The sequence below is a fragment of the Thalassophryne amazonica genome, chromosome 19 (assembly GCF_902500255.1).
Source record: "Thalassophryne amazonica chromosome 19, fThaAma1.1, whole genome shotgun sequence".
Lineage (NCBI taxonomy): Eukaryota > Metazoa > Chordata > Actinopteri > Batrachoidiformes > Batrachoididae > Thalassophryne > Thalassophryne amazonica.
The window spans coordinates 9164276-9186854 of record NC_047121.1 but is presented as its reverse complement, the minus strand read 5'-3'; the positions used below and the strand labels follow the sequence as shown (position 1 = coordinate 9186854).

At 44.7% G+C, this 22579-nt stretch overlaps 1 protein-coding gene across 4 annotated transcripts in view; it reads left to right on the top strand.

Annotated features, from left to right (window-relative positions):
* Window positions 1–22579, top strand: part of wdr35 (WD repeat domain 35) — a 64809-nt gene that overhangs the window by 32541 nt on the left and 9689 nt on the right. For 3 of the 4 annotated variants that reach the window (XM_034195442.1, XM_034195441.1, XM_034195444.1), the window contains 11 exons: window positions 216–285; window positions 4108–4161; window positions 5557–5666; window positions 13279–13498; window positions 13582–13662; window positions 13954–14090; window positions 14976–15179; window positions 16855–17001; window positions 17196–17328; window positions 17453–17563; window positions 18630–18794. In XM_034195442.1, the coding sequence (XP_034051333.1) occupies window positions 216–285; window positions 4108–4161; window positions 5557–5666; window positions 13279–13498; window positions 13582–13662; window positions 13954–14090; window positions 14976–15179; window positions 16855–17001; window positions 17196–17328; window positions 17453–17563; window positions 18630–18794 (1432 nt within the window). The remainder of the gene's footprint in view (window positions 1–215; window positions 286–4107; window positions 4162–5556; window positions 5667–13278; window positions 13499–13581; window positions 13663–13953; window positions 14091–14975; window positions 15180–16854; window positions 17002–17195; window positions 17329–17452; window positions 17564–18629; window positions 18795–22579) is intronic. The other variant, XM_034195443.1, reaches the window with a different exon arrangement.

Sequence of the window (22579 nt, the reverse complement as noted above, 5' to 3'; positions counted from 1 at the left end):
GCTTTATTTGATTATTTTGGTGTTGTCTGTGCAATGAAGAGGATTCATTCATCTGAATCAAATGCCACTGAACTCCCAGACGGTGTGTGTCTGGCGTCCGCACGGCCGCCCTAGCACCTGCACCAGAATCCACCTCAATAGAAAGTGCAAGTGTTTGTCTTTTTCCTCTGTCCTGGCATTTCTCATTTGCTCTCACTCCTTTGTGTTTGTTTTAGGATCTATCACATTGACAGCAATCCATCTGGAGGAAATGATGGAAATATAGATTTTGCAAAAGCCTTCACAGTAAGTGACAGTTTTACTTCTGTCTTAGAACAACTTTGTTAACGTCCAGGTTAAGTGCAAGAATGAGGGGAAAAAAATTACTTTTTTACAAAGACACTGCCTGTTTAATGACATTTTCAGGAATCACTTTGCTGCATGTGGGCCGCGTGGCTGAGTCAGTTCTTTGCAGTCCCAATACAACAGAATCACTTTTGTATTATTAGTAATATTCTGTTGTTTATTAGTAATACGTCTGTTTTCCATGGACAGTAAGAAAAATTTTGAATGTGTTTAATTTTCAAGTTTTATTGCTCCTCTTTTTTTCTTCCTGCAAAATCAAATCACCGTACATACACAGCAGTCAGCATTCCAGTAGAGATCATACCGGTATTACATAAAGTATGTACATAGCGTTGTGTTCACTTTAGGAAGCACATCAGAGTTTCTTTGGCACCAGATCAGAACCACTTTGTCCTGCTTTCATAATTGTTTCTAACTCTGGTGTATTGTCACTTTAGTTTGACCTGTTACTTACCAGCTTGATTAACCAATTTTGGTCTTCACAGGGCCTACTTATTCCAAAGTGGCTATTGTTACGCTGGCTGTACAAAAAAAAGTTATGTTGCACCTTTCCCCTTGCACACGTGTGATATGAAGAGAAGCTTTGTGCTTTTCCTCCACAAACAAGCAGCTCAAACTTTGCTGGGTGCAGCCACCAGAGCTCCAAGGCACCAACACTTTGGGATTACTGGGATGAAACAGAACAGAAATACTCTAATAATTGTATTCTACTCTCCCATATCGTGTGTAGTTCTCAGTCTTGAGAAGAAGAATTTTAAAAAATGTACAAGTTTGGGTGTTTTGTAAGAAACCGTAGGGTAGCCCGTTGTTTAAGGTCAACCCAAACCATGTCAGTGGCTTGTCGTGCAGAGCAGTGCATTTACTGACTTGATGCTTTTGAAAGAGTGACTTATGAATCCAGCTCAACATAAATTTGTAGTTTGTTATTTTTATTCATACTATATGTAGTGTTCAACTGTACAGTCACATTTGCAGCAGACGATATGTTCTGCAACTTGAAAATCACCACAAATGTGTTTGTGAATATGTGATGAGTCTGTAGACAGATGCTGCTGCTGCTGTGAGGTAAAAGCAACACGCGCACAAGACGGCAACCAGTTAGTTTGAGAAGCCGACTTGTCTCCACATTTTTAGCCACGCATTTAATCAATCAATCAATTTCAATTTTTTTTTTTATATAGCGCCAAATCACAACAATCAGTTGCCCCAAGGCGCTTTATATTGTAAGGCAAGGCCATACAATAATTATGTAAAACCCCAACGGTCAAAACGACCCCCTGTGAGCAAGCACTTGGCTACAGTGGGAAGGAAAAACTCCCTTTTAACAGGAAGAAACCTCCAGCAGAACCAGGCTCAGGGAGGGGCAGTCTTCTGCTGGGACTGGTTGGGGCTGAGGGAGAGAACCAGGAAAAAGACATGCTGTGGAGGGGAGCAGAGATCGATCACTAATGATTAAATGCAGAGTGGTGCATACAGAGCAAAAAGAAAAAGAAACAGTGCATCATGGGAACCCCCCAGCAGTCTACGTCTATAGCAGCATAACTAAGGGATGGTTCAGGGTCACCTGATCCAGCCCTAACTATAAGCTTTAGCAAAAAGGAAAGTTTTAAGCCTAATCTTAAAAGTAGAGAGGGTGTCTGTCTCCCTGATCTGAATTGGGAGCTGGTTCCACAGGAGAGGAGCCTGAAAGCTGAAGGCTCTGCCTCCCATTCTACTCTTACAAACCCTAGGAACTACAAGTAAGCCTGCAGTCTGAGAGCGAAGCGCTCTATTGGGGTAATATGGTACTACGAGGTCCCTAAGATAAGATGGGACCTGATTATTCAAAACCTTATAAGTAAGAAGAAGAATTTTAAATTCTATTCTAGAATTAACAGGAAGCCAATGAAGAGAGGCCAATATGGGTGAGATATGCTCTCCTAGTCCCCGTCAGCACTCTAGCTGCAGCATTTTGAATTAACTGAAGGCTTTTTAGGGAACTTTTAGGACAACCTGATAATAATGAATTACAATAGTCCAGCCTAGAGGAAATAAATGCATGAATTAGTTTTTCAGCATCACTCTGAGACAAGACCTTTCTGATTTTAGAGATATTGCGTAAATGCAAAAAAGCAGTCCTACAAATTTGTTTAATATGCGCTTTGAATGACATATCCTGATCAAAAATGACTCCAAGATTTCTCACAGTATTACTAGAGGTCAGGGTAATGCCATCCAGAGTAAGGATCTGGTTAGACACCATGTTTCTAAGATTTGTGGGGCCAAGTACAATAACTTCAGTTTTATCTGAGTTTAAAAGCAGGAAATTAGAGGTCATCCATGTCTTTATGTCTGTAAGACAATCCTGCAGTTTAGCTAATTGGTGTGTGTCCTCTGGCTTCATGGATAGATAAAGCTGGGTATCATCTGCGTAACAATGAAAATTTAAGCAATAGCGTCTAATAATACTGCCTAAGGGAAGCATGTATAAAGTGAATAAAATTGGTCCTAGCACAGAACCTTGTGGAACTCCATAATTAACTTTAGTCTGTGAAGAAGATTCCCCATTTACATGAACAAATTGTAATCTATTAGACAAATATGATTCAAACCACCGCAGTGCAGTGCCTTTAATACCTATGGCATGCTCTAATCTCTGTAATAAAATTTTATGGTCAACAGTATCAAAAGCAGCACTGAGATCTAACAGAACAAGCACAGAGATGAGTCCACTGTCCGAGGCCATAAGAAGATCATTTGTAACCTTCACTAATGCTGTTTCTGTACTATGATGAATTCTAAAACCTGACTGAAACTCTTCAAATAGACCATTCCTCTGCAGATGATCAGTTAGCTGTTTTACAACTACCCTTTCAAGAATTTTTGAGAGAAAAGGAAGGTTGGAGATTGGCCTATAATTAGCTAAGATAGCTGGGTCAAGTGATGGCTTTTTGAGTAATGGTTTAATTACTGCCACCTTAAAAGCCTGTGGTACATAGCCAACTAACAAAGATAGATTGATCATATTTAAGATCGAAGCATTAAATAATGGTAGGGCTTCCTTGAGCAGCCTGGTAGGAATGGGGTCTAATAAACATGTTGATGGTTTGGATGAAGTAACTAATGAGAATAACTCAGACAGAACAATCGGAGAGAAAGAGTCTAACCAAATACCGGCATCACTGAAAGCAGCCAAAGATAACGATACGTCTTTGGGATGGTTATGAGTAATTTTTTCTCTAATAGTTAAAATTTTGTTAGCAAAGAAAGTCATGAAGTCATTACTAGTTAAAGTTAATGGAATACTCAGCTCAATAGAGCTCTGACTCTTTGTCAGCCTGGCTACAGTGCTGAAAAGAAAAGAGTTAAAGTCCCACATGCACCAAACGAAAGGTGCAACAGTAGCCAGGAAATAACTCCGGTGTGGACAAATCAACTGTCTGAGTCCACAAGACATTTCTTGGTCTACATCAGCACAATGTTGGTTCTAAATGTGGGTGGGCAAACAACTTGAGGGGTCTTTATGCAGCTGTTTAACTCAAACCCTGAGTGGAATTACAATCAAATCTACCCAGAAAAACATTGACTCAAGGTGGAAAATCAACTAGACTTAATTCAAATATAGTTAACAACCCAGTTGTGAAAATGCGCTGTTTGGGACCGACCCAAATCTGGCCAAGAAATTTGCCCCTGATTGAATGTAATTGATAACCATTTTTTAGTTCACCAATAGAATAAATTTAAGTGAAGGTAGATATTGTAGTAATTTATCTTATTTTTCAGGAAACACAAGATCCAATCTGTGGGATTACAGCAACAGATAAAACCCTGATTGTGGTATGTACAGTGGTGGAATTGTAAAACATATATAGTGTGTGTGTGTGTGTGTATACAAGGTCTGTTAGAAAAGTAACGGACCTTTTTATTTTTTTCAAAAACTATATGGATTTGATTCATATGTTTTTACGTCAGCCGAGCTTGAACCTTCGTGCGCATGCGTGAGTTTTTCCACGCCTGTCGGTTGCATCATTCGCCTGTGGGCAGGCTTTGAGTGAGTACTGCTCCACCCCTCTCATCGTCGTTTCATTGCGAGGAAATGGCGGAATGATTTGGGCTTTTTTTCCATCAGAATTTTTTCAGAAACTGTTACAGACAGGCAGCTGGAAACTGTTCGAAAAATTTATCTGGCTTTCGGTGAAAATTTTACGGGCTTCACAGAGAATAAGGAGTGTTACTACAGCTTTAAGGATGGCCCACAATGGCGCACAGCGTGCCGTGCTCGGAGCCGCCATCGGAGCGGAGGCTTCGCACGTCACGACCGATTCGCTGATGAAGCGAGACAAAGGAACACCTCCGTTTCGGAGTGTCAGAGGACAAGTTGGGACATGTCCAGCTCTCCACAATTTCTCTTATACTCACTCGACTGGTAAGCACTGAAAGCCGAGATAGGCATGTCCCAACTTGTCCTCTGGCACTCCGAAACGGAGGTGTTCCTTTGTCTCGCTTCATCAGCGAATCGGTCATGACACGCGAAGCCTCCGCACGGCTTTCCATGACAAAATCTCTTGTTAAAAGTGAAATCTGCCAGAAAATGGCTGATGTCCAGCTCTTGTGATAACCACAGAAATTGCACACGACGGTCCCGGCTTCACACAGCCATCCGTTTAGAAATGAAATGGTGGTTTCTGCCTCTCGATGGCGGCTCGGAGCGCGGCGCGCCGTGTGCCATTGTGGGCCGTCCTTAAAGCTGTAGTAACACTCCTTATTCTCTGTGAAGCCCGTAAAAATGTTCACCGAAAGCCAGATACATTTTTTGAATGGTTTCCAGCTGCCTGTCTCTAACAGTTTCTGAAAAAATTCTGATAGAAAAAAAAGCCCAAATCATTCCGCCATTTCCTTGCAATGAAACAACGACGAGAGGGGTGGAGCAGTGCTCACTCAAAGCCTGCTCACAGGAGAATGACGCAACCGACAGGCGTGGAAAAACTCACGCATGCACACGAAGGTTCAAGCTTGGCTGACGTAAAAACATATGAATCAAATCCATATAGTTGTTGAAAAAAATAAAAAGGTCTGTTACTTTTCCAACAGACCTCGTATATATATATATATATATATATATATATATATATATATATATATATATATATATATATTTTTTTTTTTTTTTTTTTTTTTTTTACATATTTTGGAATGATATGAAAAGCAAAAATGTAATTTTCCGTTTTCTAGGGCCGTGAATCTGGTGTAATCCACAGATACACCCTCCCGAATGTGGTCCTCATCCAAAAATACACTTTAAATAACAGAGCCCACCATCTTTTCTTGAACTGCAACTCCAGGTGAGCATAGATGGATGTTTTAATGTTATAAAACCAGATAATAACAAACCTCAAGATCTTTTGCTAGGGTTTGGAAAAACCTAAGCATGCACTTTGTAAAATGCAGTGAGTGAGTGAATGAGTCCATCCATTCAGGATATTTAACATGATAACTCAAAACAATAAGCACAGTCATCTCGCAACTCTCCAAATTAAAAGCGTATATAGTAATGAGAATAAATTGATTAGACGTTGGTTGAATTTGATGCACCCGATCAATCAAAGACGTACATTTGTTTTTCTTATTATCCTCTGCATTTCCTTCCACCTGTCTGTCTGTCCATCTGTCCCATAAAGGGTAAAATCCTTGTTTTGGGTTGTTAATACGCATATAATCATATGATCGTTTGAGTTGGGCCCATTTTACCAGAGATATGACCCTTGATTAACAAATCTAGACTTCTTCAGTTTCATGAGTGGGTGCCTGCATTCTGAAGTGAACTCTTCTCACATTTTTAGGAGGAATTTTTGGAAACATGGTACAATTCCTTGTTATACGTTGGTAATATGCATATTGAAATATTGTACAAGATTGACCGATTTTGGCAAAGTTATAGCCCTTGATTAGCAAACCTAGACACTGCCAGTTTCATGAGTTAGTCCTTGCGTTCTGAAATCACATACCTTGAAATGTTATCACAATGTAGCAACCATTTGTATCAAAGCAACATTTTCCAGTGGGGGATATTGTCCTATCAGTGCACTTGTGTGTAATATCTCATTGACCTGTCTGCCCCTGCTGGATAGCTGGTGGGTTTTGGATGAATGATGGAAAATAGGAGCAGGTGTGGTTGGACATGGTTTGATCCATAAATAATTGAACAGTGATACAATTTTAATTTTGCACCTGTACACCTTTACAGTGTTGTTGAAATACAACATTTTATGCTTAAAGTGTAGTAATAATAATAATAACAACAATCATAATCATGATAATGATACATAATTTGTATAGTCATTTTCAAGAAACTGAAAGACACTTTACAAAAAATCTCACACACAAAAAAATAAATAAATAAATGAAACATACATTTTAGATAGTGTAGATTGTTCGCTTTAATTCAAGGGGTTTAACAAAAATATACCACTGTACATTTACGAAAGGTGGCTGTTTGCGTAGATAGTACTTTATTTTCAGAGACTGTAATTGGACAGACTAAACATAAGGATAATTTGAATACAAATCATCACTTTTACAGCCAGTTAGTTGCCTTTAGACAATTTTGGGGATATATATATATACATCAACAAGTTTCAAAGTTACTGAATGTGCAAAACGAGAGTTACGAATGTAACTACGGTTCTATGAATTCCGGATGACCGCCAGAGGGCGGTGCTTTAGCACCTGGATAACTACATGTGCGCAGCACAGAGGTCAAGAATATATACCAACAAAGTCACACCATTGAATGTGACCTGGGTGACGTCACTGGTTGTCTGTATATACCAGACGCACCCAGCGCTCGCTTCTTTTCGGAATGAACTCGCAAGACTCTGAGTGACAAGCAACTCTGGCAGTCATCCGGAATTCATAGAACCGTAGTTACATTCGTAACTCTCGTTCTATTTCATTCCTCCTGACCGCCAGAGGGCGGTGCTTTAGCACCTGGATGACTTAATACCAACGAGGTCACGAAGAGTCACACTCGCCTCGCATCAGCAGTGGGGAGTGGAGGCAGACAACACCGCCGAAGTCACCGCAGGAGGAGCGGCCACATTCAGTCTGTAATAGCGGGCGAAGGTACAGGACAAAGCCCACGTAGCAGCAGCACAAATATCACTCAAAGGGACACCTCTCAGTGCAGCCCAGGAGGTGGACACCCCTGTGGTGGAATGGCACGTAACCTTAGGAGGCTAAAGACCTCTGGACCTGTATACTTGTAAAATGGCATCCACGACCCAATGCGAGAGTCGCTGCTTTGAGACAGCACAGCCTCTTTTGTGATCACCGTAACACACAAACAGGGCATCCGTTTTCCGTATCCCGGCAGTCGCACTAATGTACTGCTTCAACATTCGGACAGGACACAGGGAACCTGAAACAGATAATCCTGGATCAGAATGCGGGACATACACAGCCAAGGAAACTGGCTGGTTAACATGAAAAGTTGAAATTCTCTTGGGTAAAAAGGACGGATTAGGCCACAGCGTAACCCCAGATCCGTCAGAATTCCATCGCAAACAGTCCCCAGCGACTGATAGGGCATGGAGCTCTCCCACCCGCTTAGCCGAAGACAGTGCAAGTAGAAAGGCAGTCTTCACTGACACCCATTTAAGATCAGCACTTTCAACTGGTTCGAAAGGGGATAAGCTTAAACCCTCCAGGACTAGAGGAAGGTCCCATGAAGGTACGCGTGCAAGCCTTGGAGGCCGCAAACGTGGAGCACCTTTCAAAAAACGACACACTAAGAGGTGTGAACCCAGGCCAGCAACGTAGACGTGCCGGGCAGAGATTGCAGCAACATAAACCTTCAAGGTAGCGACAGAAAGTCCTTTCTCCAGCAGTTCTTGTAAATATTTGAGGAGAATAGGCACAGGGCAATGCTCCGGGTCTAACTTTTGTTTCTCACACCACCGCGCAAACAGCTTCCATCTGTTGTCATACAAAGCCCTGGTAGAAGCAGCACGTGAATTAAGGATAGTCTTAACAACAGCCTGGTCACAAGAACTTAACAAGGAGTCTGGCCCCTCAACGGCCACACATACAGTTGAAGGCGTTCTGGGTGAGGGTGCCAAATCCTCCCCTGTAGCTGTGACAACAAATCCTTCCTCTCCGGGAGAGCCCAAGGTTCTCCCTCGAGGAGTTTGTAAATCATGGGAAACCAAATCCTCCCAGGCCAGAATGGAGCAACCAGGAGCACCCTGTGGCTGCTCTGATCTATCCTGTGCAGTGTCAACATCAGCAGCGGGAGAGGAGGGAAGGCATAAAGGAGGCAATCCGGCCACGGGTGAGCCAATGTATCCTGCCCCAGCGGGCTGTCTGGTTCCAAGAGGGAGTACCATCGTGGACAGTGTGTTGAGGTGCTTGAAGCGAAAAGGTTCACTTCCGCTGCACCATATTTCTGCCATATCATTTGGACCACAATCGGGTTCAGTCTCCACTCTCCCGGTGGTGGTTTCTGTCTGGAGAGTAAAGCCGCTGCGCTGTTCTGTACACCGGGCAGATGAACTGCTCTGACACTCTGAAGGTGAGGCAACGCCCATAAGAGAAGCTTCCGAGTTTCTGCCAATGAGTGATTGGACCTGGTGCCCCCCTGATGGTTTATGTGATAGACTGTTGACGTGTTGTCCGACCGGACAAGAACATGTCTTCCTCTCAGGGCCGGGAGGAAATGCTTGAGAGCCAGTCGCACAGCGCGAAGCTCCAGCACGTTTATGTGTTGGAGTCTCTCCTGGGGACTCCAGACACCCCTCACCATCCTGTGATTTCACACGGCCCCCCAACCTTTGAGTGATGCATCTGTAACAACCACCTCTCGGTGAGAAGGAACAGAGCCTAGAGGGACACCCTTGCAGATGAAGTCCACGTTCCCCCAGGGTTTGAGGTGCAGAAGGCACTGCTTGGAGAGTCGTACAAGCCTGTGCTGATGCAACTTTGAGTTGAGACCTAGGTTGTTGATCCAAATCTGTAGGGGACGTAAGAACAGAAGTCCCAAAGGTACCACTAGCGACATTGCAGTCAATTTGCCCATCAACCGGAGTAGCAAACCAAAAGGCAGCGTCACAGCCCGTTGAATGTGTGAGACGAGATGAATTACATCGTCCACTCTCTGTGGGGATGGCGATGCAGTCATAGTCAGGGAGTTGATGGCAATGCCAATGAAGGTCATTTGTTGACTGGGAACAAGAGAACTCTTTGCAAAGTTCACTGTGAGTCCTAAATGAGAGACATGGTTCAGTATAAGAGCTGTGTCGTTGTGCGCCTGCTCCTGATTCGGAGCGCAGACAAGCCAATCGTCTAAGTAGGGTAGGATTCTTAATCCAAGAGCTTGCAGTGGGGCTAGTGCTGCAGCCATACATCTGGTAAATGTACGAGGGGCAAGAGCGAGGCCGAAAGGAAGCACCCTGAATTGGTATGCCTGACCTTCGAAAGCAAAGCGGAGAAACTGCCTGTGATGAGGCGACACTGGTACATGGAAATCGGTGTCTTTTAAGTCGATACTTGTGAACCAGTCTCCTGGTGTGATAGTTTGAAGTACGTCTACTGTGCAGAGCATGTGAAACTGCAGCACTTTGATATAACGATTCAGACGTCGGAGATCAAGGATAGGACGAAAGCCGCCATCCTTCTTTGGAACAAGGAAGTAAATTGAATAGAACCCCCTGAGCTTTTCTGAACTGTGAACTGGCTCTATGGCCCCCTTCTCCAGGAGTTCCAAAATCTCCCGTTGTAGGGCAGCAGACTGCACCGAGTTGGAAACAACAGTCATCCTCACCCCATTGAACTTTGGAAGACGACATCTGAACTGAATTCTGTAACCTTCGAACAAGGTTGAAATGACCCATGGGTCTTGAACTTGAGCCTCCCAGTGGCTGAGTTGATTTCGTGAAAAACGGCTGGGGGCCAAACATTGGCAGTCAGACCCGACCACCTCTGCCTCGCATCCCTGAGGACCTCTGGGAGCGATTACTGGAAGCTCTGCGAAACCGTTGAGTTCTCGGGGGTCTGCCCGTAGGCTCATGAAAGGCAGACTGCTGGGAGAGCTGGCCCTCAACTGCAAAAGCACGTGCAGCTCTGGGAGTCGGCGGAAGCCTGGATGTAGAGTGAAAAGCTGTAGCACATCTGACTGGCTGAGGTCTGGAAGACCGGTATAGGTCAACAAACTGTTGCTGAAATTTACTAGCCTCAACAGCACGCTCCAAAGTTTGTTGGGCCGCAGGTCCAAATACTTGGCCTGGAAGAACCGGCAGCGAACGGAGTGTGCCTCTGCAGGATTCGGATAGGGGGGACTGCGCAAGCCACACCTGACGTCTAGTGATGGTAAGGGTTGACATCAGTCTGCCAAGCTCTCTGGACATATAAGCAAAGGTTTGGAGTGAGGCATCACTAAGACTTTGCATAGCATCATCAACCTCTGCCTCCCTCAAAGACTTTGAGAGGACAAGGGCTAAATGGGACAGTGAGTTGCCTAGGCGACCGATGTGAGCAGCTATGTCATAGCTTTTGGTGAGGAGGTCATCAGTGACCCTACACTGAGGACGTGGGCAGCGGGCATCCGGCCGAGCAGCATCAGCTGGAGCCACAACCAGGTTCGCAATAATGCTGCCAACGGCGGGCATACGGCTCAGACCATACTGCGCTGAATTACACATAGAGCTAAGGGCTCTGCAGTCCTGTGATAGATGGGTCAATGATTTGGGGTCCGCCCAACATCGGTGGAGCTCCTCGATATATGGTTGTGAAACTGGAACGTTGAACTCAGGCGTCTGAGTGACTTTGAAAAAGGCACTTGAAGCAGTGGTTTTCGCAGGGGGATTGTCGACCCCAAGCCTGGATAAAGCCAAATGAACAGCTTGCTTGACAAAGGATAGTCCAGGTCCGGTTTGCGGCATGGACTCTGCCTCAGAGGTATGAGAGCCCACTAATGAATGGCTTGGAGAAAGACCCCTCTCATCCTCATCCTCCACACAGTTTATATCACTTGTCATGTACAAGGAATCAGTTGCAGCAATAGACACGACATCTTCCTCCTGCTGAGTAACTACATTGGTCTGATCAGCCTCATTAGGGACAACAGGAACTGTCACTTCATCCCTAGGCTGTAGATTCAGAAGCAAGGACTTAATCTGAGCAAACTCAGAAGTCAACGTTTCGACCTTTTCAGCCAAAGCATGGTCATGAGTAACCTTCTTAGCAGAAGGGGCTCCTGCATGTGGGCGTTTACGGTGCTTTGGTTCCTTCCTGGGGCTGGAGGCCAAAGTTGCACTAGATATTCCACTTTCCAATGCCGCAAGTCTAGCAGATCTCTCTGCCAGTGGCATGCTGGCACAATTAAGGCAGGCATCGCCAGTCAGGGCTTCCCTCAGGTATCCGATCCCAAGACAGGAGGGGCAAAACATATGTCCATCATCTGGGCTCAAGGGAGCCAAACATGTACCACAGCCATGCAACAAAGGCCCTGTCAACATTGTGGACTGCATGCAGATGGCTAACGCAAGCCCTGATGGTTACAAATGGAAAGACAAAGCGTGAATCACACGCAGTGTAAATAGTAACACGAGGCACGGAGCATGAAGCACTCACAGCCGTCGACTTGACACGAGGCACGGAGCGTGAAGCACTCACAGCCGCAGACTCGACACGAGGCACAGAGCGTGAAGCACTCCAGCCGCAGACTCGGCACGAGGCACGGAGCGTGAAACACTCACAGTGTAAAAGCTAATACAAGGCCCGGAGCGTGAAACACTCACAGCCACAGTAATAACACTATGCACACAGCCAAAAAACTCACAGCCCAAGTGCTAAGTCACTTAGAGCAACGACGACAACACTAGCTGCTAGCGGAGCTGTTAAACTTAGCAAATGGCGGCAGTGCAGACGAAGTACTTCAAGGAGTGGGAAACACTCACTGCAAGCCAAACACAGTACACTGTACTGGTTCTGATACACACACTACCACGTAGTTAACGGGGTTAGTGACACAACTAAACAAATAGCCAGCTTTCATCGAAACAACACAGCTAATGTGCACAGAGGAAAATACCCAGCAGGGCAGCGGAAAAGGCGCGCACCCGGCGTTTAGGAAGGTGTACTCACGACAGGCATCAAAGAATACAAAAAACGGTGAAGCCGTGCGCAGCCTCTGGAGGACGTGTGCAGTGCACGTAGCTCCAACCGAAGGTGGGTTGCGAGGCTACAAGCGAGAGCGGCAATCGCAGCTAAATGCGTTCTCAACCTCTAAGAATGCGAGAATGTAGAAAAGAAGCGAGCGCTGGGTGCGTCTGGTATATAAAGACAACCAGTGACGTCACCCAGGTCACATTCAATGGTGTGACTTTGTTGGTATATATTCTCAACCTCTGTGCTGCGCACATGTAGTTATCCAGGTGCTAAAGCACCGCCCTCTGGCGGTCAGGAGGAATGAAATAGAACTTAATTTACATTCATCATCAAGAAATAATGTTTTTCTGTGTTTGATGTTACATGTAGCTTGAAATGTGCTTGTTTGTCAGTTTCTTTCAGTTCCAAAGTCTGGGTCTGGAGGCCACCAAGGCCATCATTGCTTGTACAGTTTTAACTTGCTTTTAGGGAGCATGAAGAAAGTTTTTTTTTTTTCTTCTTCTTCAGATTATCTTGATATTACTTGTTGTTATATTTATGGTCCTCATGTCTGAAATAAAGTCATCGTTCTCTCACTCATTTTATGGCATTTTAAATAAAAGTTTAAGTACCAACACAACTCACTCACTCATCTTCAACCGCTTACTCCACTTAACAGTCACAGAGACCAAAGCAACGTACAAATTAAATGATGTTTGGACATTTTTTTCTTTAGATCACAGCAATTAAAAAAAATTACTGCTTTTTTATTTGTTTGCATGAATCTCATATAACTGTTATTTTTTTCCTTAGTCGTCTGGCCATAATTGACATCGCAGGTGTGCTGTCGTTGTTGGATCTGGAAGCCCGTTCATCCTCGGACAACAGCGCTTCGAGCCAGGCCTCTGCAGGAGATCCATCCAAATTTGAACGCAAAGATGTTTGGGATATGAAGTGGGCAAATGACAATCCTGATCTCTTCGCCATGATGGAGAAAACCAGAATGTATGTTTTCAGGAACCTGGACCCAGAGGTCAGTGGGTGGTCCTTGTGTGAACATTTACAGCTTTAATTTTAGCTGCATGGTTTGCTTGCTTACTTCATTTTAATATACAGGAACCCATCCAAACATCTGGGTACATCTGTCATTTTGAGGATTTGGAAATCAAATCTGTCCTGCTCGATGAAATCATGAAGGTAAGATTTTGTTGAAAACCAGTTCCACTGAAGCAGCACTGAAGTCCACAAACTAAAACTGATGGCGGTATGTAAAATAAAAGCATGTCTTTGTCTAATGACTAACATTAATCGATAGACTTTCATTTTGTTTTACATTTTAAATATCTTAGCAGCTTTTTATTATTCAGTCAGAATTTGCAAATTTACAGTGTGTGTCAGAGTGACGGTCATGAAGGTTTCATACACTGTAGCTCCTGTATTGCAAAAAGGCTGCACATTGTCACTGTAATTTAGGATCTTGCCTTGCAGGATCCGGAGAGGCCAAACAAAGACAACATCATCAACTTTGAAATCCGCTCTCTGAGAGACAGTCGAGCACTGATAGAGAAAGTGGGGATTGAAGATGCCTCACAGTTCATTGAAGACAATCCTCATCCCAGACTCTGGTAAATTAAAACAAAAAAATCATTGTGGATCATGTTGGCACCAGTGTATCCCAAATATTACATACGTAGAATTTATGTAGGACTCACAGGAATACAAAAAAAATGAAGAAACATAATAGAAAATTATGGTGGTATGAATGTAACTACAGTGACACAGAAAAAAATGTAAATATGCATTTTCATAAACATACACAGTGGTTAGGAATGGACGCAGTTGTGTACATGTGCAGCACTTGGTTAAACCTATAAAACTAAATAAAATATTTTTATGAACACTACATGGAGCCCAAGTTTCAAATATTGACATAACAGGAGCAGCAGAATAATTCACAGCATGAGGTCCAAGTTACGTTCTAAAGATAATAACAATGATTTAACTTAATGATTTAATTGAAAGAACTCTTGGAGTTTTCCTGTTCAGGTTTTAACTGTAAAGGAGCAGATTTGAACATTAAAATAGTAATAATAGTTAATAAAGGCTTAGTTACATAAGCTCATTGTGAACGGGACCATATTGTGCAAAATCTACTTTTTTTAAAATGCGTTTTTATCAACTTTATATTTTTATGTTTGAGCTTTTATATTAAACATTCTCAAGTTCCCACAATTCTATGAGTGTGCTTACTATAAATGTAGTTTAAGAATGACACCATTTGTTTTAGACGTCTATGGCATATGTGACAGAAATACACCCACAAAATGCTTCAGTTTTTACGTCAGATTATTCAAAGACATTTCATTTTATTCTTATTTTTATGGGTTTGTCCTTTGAAATCGACACTTGGCCTTTTGTTTCACCCGAACATTGGGTCACTGGTTGCCGCTGTGTTGATGGCATCATGTAGCGATGGCTGACTGTTCTTCTCTCCATTATCATTCTGTCAGGCGTCTGCTGGCTGAGGCTGCCCTCCAAAAACTGGATCTGAAGATGGCTGAGCAGGCCTTTGTGCACTGCAAAGACTATCAGGGAATTGAGTTTGTCAAGCGCCTGGGCAACCTGCAGAGTGAGGCCATGAAGCAGGCGGAGGTGGCGGCTTATTTCGGCAGGTTTGAAAAAGCTGAGAGGATGTACTTGGATGTGGATCGCAGGTACATTGAACCTTATTTGATGCGAAAAATTCCACAACTGCTAGTGAATTCTGTTCATGTGTTCTTTTTAAATGGTTTAAAAGTCAAATTTGGACTAACAGTGAGTGTAAAATAAAAGTTGTTGTCCTTCAATTTTGCCCTACCAGCAAACATTAGATTTGGAAGCTTTTTGTCACATTTGTATTGACGTCAAAAATATGAGAATTCCAAATATGTCTGTAGAAGCCTAAAGTGTCTGATCTGAAGCACAGAGGTGAGCTGTAGGTGCAGTTTCAAACTAGATATTGTATTTTTTTTTTTTTTTTTTTTTATGAAATGCAAATAGTTGACCACCACGTCACCATAGCAACATTACTTTTTTCATCTGAACAATATATCCAGGAAGTATTCACAATGCCTCACTGTTTCCACATTTCTGTGTTACAACCAAACAAAATTGATGACATTAATTTTTTTCCTCTAAAGTCTACACATATTACCCCATATTGACAATGTGAAAAAAGTTTTTTTTTTTGTTTTGTTTTTTTAGATTTTTGCAAATTTATTAAAAATGTGATATGTGAATGTCATATATGTGATATGAAATATGAATGTGATTTCTTAGTTTTTATTTGTAAAAAATTTGCAAAAATTGTAAAAAACTTTTTTCATGTTGTCATTATGGGGTGTTTGAGGGAAAAATACATTTACTCCATTTTGGAATAAGACTGTAATATGACATAATGTGGAAAAAGTGAAAAAGTACTTTGTGGATGCACTGTGAAACAGTTCAGAGTCAGTCCCAGCCCCAAGCCCGGATAAATGACCTCTGAATTTGTTAGTGCGGTAACTTAGTCTGTGAATCTAACCTGGTCGGGAGCAGGTTCCCTTCAGGAAACACTGAATTTATCCCCATCTCCTCCCTGTTGCACAGCTTGTTCATTCATCTGTGTCATCCTGTGAAGATGAACATCCTGTTTTAGTGTACTTTAACATACTTTTTGGTATAATCTTTGGAGTACTGAGTAGTTTTCTTATAGCTGAATCTGTTGAGACAATGGACAAAGCTATGAAAGGAAAACTCCACCTTTCCCATCTCAGGATAAATCAACTCAAGATTCCAGAGAGAGAGTCAGAGTTTGTTGAATTCCTTTCTGAAACAAGGCCCCTGCTATATGATACTAGAGCTATTGGTGAAATTCTGTTGTACCTGCATTAATGGTAAATTCCCACCAGTTCAATTTCAATTTAATTCAATTTATTTCATTTATATAGCGCCAAATCACAACAAAGTTGCCTCAAGGTGCTTTACACAAGTAAGGTCTAACCTTACCAACCCCTAGAACAAGCACACAGGTGACACTACTCCCTCTGATGATTTGAGGAACAAACCGCAAGCAGACCAGACTCAAAGGGGCGACCCTTTGCTTGACCCATGCTACCGACACAATTTACAAAATGAATATGCAGGAAATTTTGCCGGGGCACAGGACGGGAGGGTTTCAGAAGTAGACACCACACCCATCAGGTGGAGTTATTGCTCCATTTCAAGAACCGTGAGTACAGGCTGCCGTGGGACATAGTGAGGAACCTGTTGCTTATATTAGTCAATAACTCCTTCAAGTCCAGAATTTCACATTCAGTATTTTCATAAATATAGGCCCTGTTTGCTAACTGCGGATGTTCCTTTTTCCAGGGACCTTGCCATAAGCCTCAGGATCAAGCTGGGAGACTGGTTCAGGGTACTCCAGCTGCTCAAAACAGGTTCTGGTACCTGTGATGATGCTCTGATGGAACAGGCTTACAATGCCATTGGAGACTACTTTGCTGACAGACAGAAATGGTATTTGGATTAATTATTTTTTGTACCTTTCTTTCTCCCCTGACCTGTTTTCTGTAGAATTACTCTCTTAAAAGTTAGAAGCGTTTTCTTGTCATATACACGAGCAAAGTTGCTTGATGTACATTTTGTAATATGTCATTGAAGATGCCAGTCTTTAGATGAAAAGTTTGAGTATGAAACCTACCTTTTTCCAGGGCCAGTGCAGTGCAGTACTACGTTCAGGGTCATAACCAGGAGAAGCTGGCAGAGTGTTACTACATGTTAGAGGACTATGATAACCTCGAGAGACTGACTGATTCTTTACCAGAGAATCATAAACTTTTGCCGGTGAGCCAAATGCTCAGAAGTGGAAATGACAAAAAATTCTTGGTTCTGTATTGTTTTATGTTGACCATATTTTCAGACCTCAGTCTGCATACTGAATCTGCAGTTTTCCATCTCTATGTTGTAGGACATTGGACAGATGTTTGCCACTGTGGGCATGTGTGAACAGGCTGTTAACGCCTACCTGAAGTGTAACCAGCCTAAAGCCGCCGTAGACATGTGCGTCCATCTGAACCAGGTGACTGACAGTCAGACAAAATTTGGTTTCTTCGTCTTTCACCACACTGTCGCTCCTGCTGTCCTCCCGTTCCTATCCTCATCCTGAGGGACATGTCGCTCAGGAATATGAATGCTGTCCTCAAAAAAAGGCTGTTTTTTCTGTAATAATACAAAGAACTGATTACATTCTTGTAAACAACATGTTGACATTTTGACATTATTGACATTGTCCACTCAGTTGAGCTATATTCAGACAAGTCAGTAAGACGTTAGACAGTGACACAATTTTTTTTTTTTTTTTTTTTTTTTTTTTTTTTTTTACCTCTTGCCTTTTCTTAAAAAGAAGACCTGAAAGTTCAGCTATAATTTTCCAGAAGGTACATCTGCGATTCAAGCCTAGATTTGATGTTTTGGTGAAAGAAAATCCTCCTCTATGTCACTTCATCATGAAGCTGTATAACTGGGGACACAAAATGCAAAACATGCACTGTGCACAATTTCTCCAATCACAGCCACATAAACCTATAAGTTCTTCTGGGTGTCTTGGTGGCTTTCCTCACTTTTCTCATTCTTGCACAGTCACTCAGTTTTTGAGAACTGTCTACTCCACACAGATTTACCATAGAGTGTCATACTGTTTTGTCTGACTTTTCTGAAGAAAACTGGCAAGAAAACTGATTATTTATAGGTATTATACCAAAGAGGCCCATTACTTAGGCAACCCATCATCTTGGCTTTTATATTTTTAATTAATTCACATCAAGTTGTAGAGATTTGCTACATATGTGATACAGATTTGAGATTCAATACAGTTGTTTTATTAGTTCCCTTACTGATTCCCACCCTTTTATCTTCATGTGATGCAAAATGTATCTGTACTTAAAAACCACGCAAATCCCTGCAGATAATGAGATAATGACCACAGTTCATATTTTGATTACTCTTGTGCACTGGAGTAAACAAATGAAACAAATTCTCCCTGAAAGTGACCTTCTGATACATGCTTTCTTTATAATTGCAGCTTCTTTCATTCATGAGTCAGATATTTGTCACAAATCAGTAATGAAATGATTGTTTTCATACAGTGGAACAAAGCCGTGGAACTTGCCAAGAACCACAACATGAAGGAAATTAAACCTCTTCTGTCCAAATGTGCCTCACATCTGCTGGAGAACAATAAAATTCTGGAGGCAGTGGAACTATATCGTAAAGCCCATCATTTTCTGGATGCAGCCAAACTCATGTTTAAGGTAGAGTCTTGTTTTTAATATCAAGGAAGAAATGGTTAAGGTTTAATTCATCAAGTTGTTGTTTGCTTCAACGGTGACAAGAAAGAATATCTGTCAAAAATAACCCTTTTTTTACTTTCTGTTTTATAAGAGTGTACTTAATATTAATTTGGGGGAGGGGTGTTGATGTATAATGCCTGTAATTTTTTTAAATTAAATAAAAGCAGTTAACACCAGAGTTTTCTTTTCAGCTATTACTTATAACTGTTTTTTTTGCTTTCTTTTAGGATTTCCAATTTTAATGTTGTGAAAGTGTAATGACACGGACCCACAACAGGGGGCGTAAATGAACGGACAATAGATGAGCCAAAAATACTTTACTGTTGTGAAGCGTGCACAACGAAATACAGACAAATACAGAATTTGGACAGAGTCAAATGTACTAAGGTGACGTGTGGGCAGGCTTGAGGATAGAAGACGTCCGTCCAGAGAAGAGCCAGATCCCACACGATTTCCACTGCCACCGAACCCGGAGAATACTGGAGCCGCCAAGTTCCGAGTCCCCAGGTGGCCACCGTCTCCGGCTGTCGGATCTGGTACTGCTGGCAGGAAGCAGAAACAGTTATGTGTGGGTGTGTGTACACCCAGCAATACACTCAGCGACAGTTCCTCAATGGTGGGTAAAACACCTCCACCTCCGAAACAGGAACACGGTAAGAATTAACAGTAGCACCTACTACTTAACAGAGTACGGCTGAGAAAATACCTCGAAGGCAAACGATATCTCGGCAGCGGGGTGGAGATGTCGTCCGGCTTTTATGGAGTGGTTGATGAGTTGATGATAGGTGACAGCTGTCAGGAGTTAATGAGTGACAGCTGTCACTCCCGGCTCCTGTGAGGCGGCAGCGCCCTCTCGTGCCTGAAGCCCGCACTCCAGGCAGGGCGCCCTCTGATGGTGGGCCAGCAGTACCTCCTCTTCAGCGGCCCACACAACAGGACCCCCACCTCAACGGGCGCCTCCTGGCGCCCGACCAGGCTTGTCGGGGTGTCGGTTGTAGAAGTCGGCCAGGAGGGTCGGGTCCAGGATGAAGCTCCTCTTCACCCAGGAGCGTTCTTCGGGTCCATACCCCTCCCAGTCCACCAAATACTGGAACCCCCGGCCCATACGACGGACGTCCAGGAGCCGGCGGACTGTCCACGCGGGCTCCCCGTCGATGATCCGGGCAGGAGGCGGCGCCGGTCTGGGAGCACAGAGGGGTGAGGTGTGGTGCGGTTTGATCCTGGAAACATGAAACACGGGGTGGATCCGCAGTGAAGCTGGGAGTTGGAGCTTCACTGCGGCCGGACTGAGGACTTTGAGGATCTTGAAGGGGCCTATGTACCTGTCCTTCAGTTTCGGGGAGTCCACTTGGAGAGGATTGTCCTTCGTGGATAACCACACCTCTTGCCCGGGCTGGTATGCAGGGGCCGGGGAACACCGGTGGTCTGCGTGGGCCTTAGCCCTCGTCCGGCCTTCGCAGAACGGGCGGAACGCCACATTCGACGGCATCTTCGTAGGTGGGCCTGGACCAAGGGCACACCGACCTCTCCCTCCACCACAGGAAACAATGGGGGCTGGTACACCAAACACACCTCAAACGGGGAGAGGCCGGTGGCAGAGGACACCTGGCTGTTATGTGCGTACTCGATCCAGGCCAGGTGGTTGCTCCAGGCCGTCAGGTGCGCAGATGTAACACAGCGGAGGACCTGTTCTAGTTCCTGGTTGGCCCGCTCTGCCTGTCCGTTCGTCTGTGGGTGATACCCGGACGAGAGGCTCACGGTGGCCCCCAGATCTCTGCAGAAGCTCCTCCAGACCTGGGAGGAGAACTGGGGACCACGATCCGAGACAATGTCTGTTGGTATCCCATGCAGACGCACGACGTGGTGAACCAGGAGGTTTGCAGTCTCCTGGGCCGTTGGGAGCTTCGGGAGGGCCACGAAGTGGGCCGCCTTGGAGAAACGGTCCACTACCGTGAAGATGGTTGTCATGCCCTGGGATGGTGGGAGGCCCGTGACAAAATCCAGGCCGATATGGGACCAGGGGCGATGAGGCACTGGGAGCGGTTGCAGCAAACCTTGGGCTCTTGAATGGTCAGCCTTGCCCCTGGCGCAGGTGGTGCAGGCCTGGACATACTCCCGGACATCGGCTTCCATGGACGCCCACCAGAAGCGCTGCCGGACCACCGCCACGGTTCTTCGCACCCCTGGGTGACAGGAGAGCTTGGAACCGTGACAGAAGTCCAGAACTGCAGCTCTGGCCTCTGGTGGGACGTATACGCGGTTCTTCGGACCTGTACCTGGGTCCGGGCTTCGTGCCAGGGCCTCCCGGACGGTCTTCTCCACGTCCCAGGTGAGGGTGGCCACGATAGTGGACTCAGGTATGATGGATTCCGGTGGATCCGACAGCTCTGTTTTGACTTCATCCTCGTGTACCCGAGACAAGGCGTCCGACCTCTGGTTCTTGGTCCCGGGGCGATAGGTGATCCGGAAGTCAAAATGCCCGAAAAACAGTGACCAGCGGGCTTGCCTGGGGTTCAGCCGCTTGGCGGTCCTGATATACTCCAGGTTCCGATGGTCCGTGAAAACCGTGAACGGCTCCGAAGCTCCCTCCAACAGGTGTCTCCACTCCTCAAGAGCCTCCTTCACCGCAAGAAGTTCCCGATTGCCCACATCATAGTTCCGCTCTGCCGGGGTCAACCTGCGAAAAAAATAGGCACAAGGGTGGAGAACCTTGTCAGACTCCCCGCTCTGGGACAGCAGGGCTCCGATCCCTGGGTCAGAGGCGTCCACTTCAACCACAAACTGGCGTCAAGGATTGGACTGCATCAGAACTGGTGCAGTCGAGAACTGACGTTTCAACTCCCTAAACGCGGCTTCACACCGATCTGACCAGGTGAAGGGGACTTTTGAGGAGGTCAGGGCTGTCAGGGGGCTGACTACCTGACTGTAGCCCTTAATGAACCTCCGGTAAAAGTTTGCAAAACCGAGGAACTGTTGTAGTTTCCTACGGTTTGTCGGTTGGGGCCAGTCTCTCACCGCCGCAACCTTGGCCGGATCAGGGGCGACGGAGTTGGAGGAGATGTGAACCCCAGGAAGGACAAAGAAGTGCGGTGGAACTCACACTTCTCGCCCTTCACAAACAGCCGGTTCTCCAACAACCGCTGCAGGACCTGATGTACATGCTGGACATGAGTCTCAGGGTCCGGGGAGAAGATGAGTATATCCTCCGGATATACGAAGACAAATCGATGCAGGAAGTCCCGCAAGACGTCATTTACCAAAGCTTGGAACGTCGCGGGGGCGTTAGTGAGGCCGAACGGCATGACCAGGTACTCAAAGTGACCTAACGGGGTATTAAATGCCGTCTTCCATTCATCTCCCTTCCGGATCTGAACCAGGTGGTACGCATTCCTAAGATCAAGTTTTGTAACGATTTGGGCTCCATGCAGGGGCGTGAACACTGAATCCAACAGGGGCAAAGGGTATCGATTGCGAACCGTGATCTCGTTCAGCCCTCTGTAATCAATGCATGGACAGAGTTTGCCGTCTTTCTTGCCCACAAAAAAGAAACCAGCACCCATCGGGGAGGTGGAGTTCTGGATCAGCCCAGCAGCTAATGAGTCCCGGATATAGGTCTCCATTGATTCGCGCTCCGGACGTGAGAGGTTGTACAGCCTGCTGGATGGGTACTTAATGCCCGGAATCAAATCAATGGCACAATCGTACGGACGGTGGGGGGGAAGGGTGAGAGCCAGATCTTTGCTGAA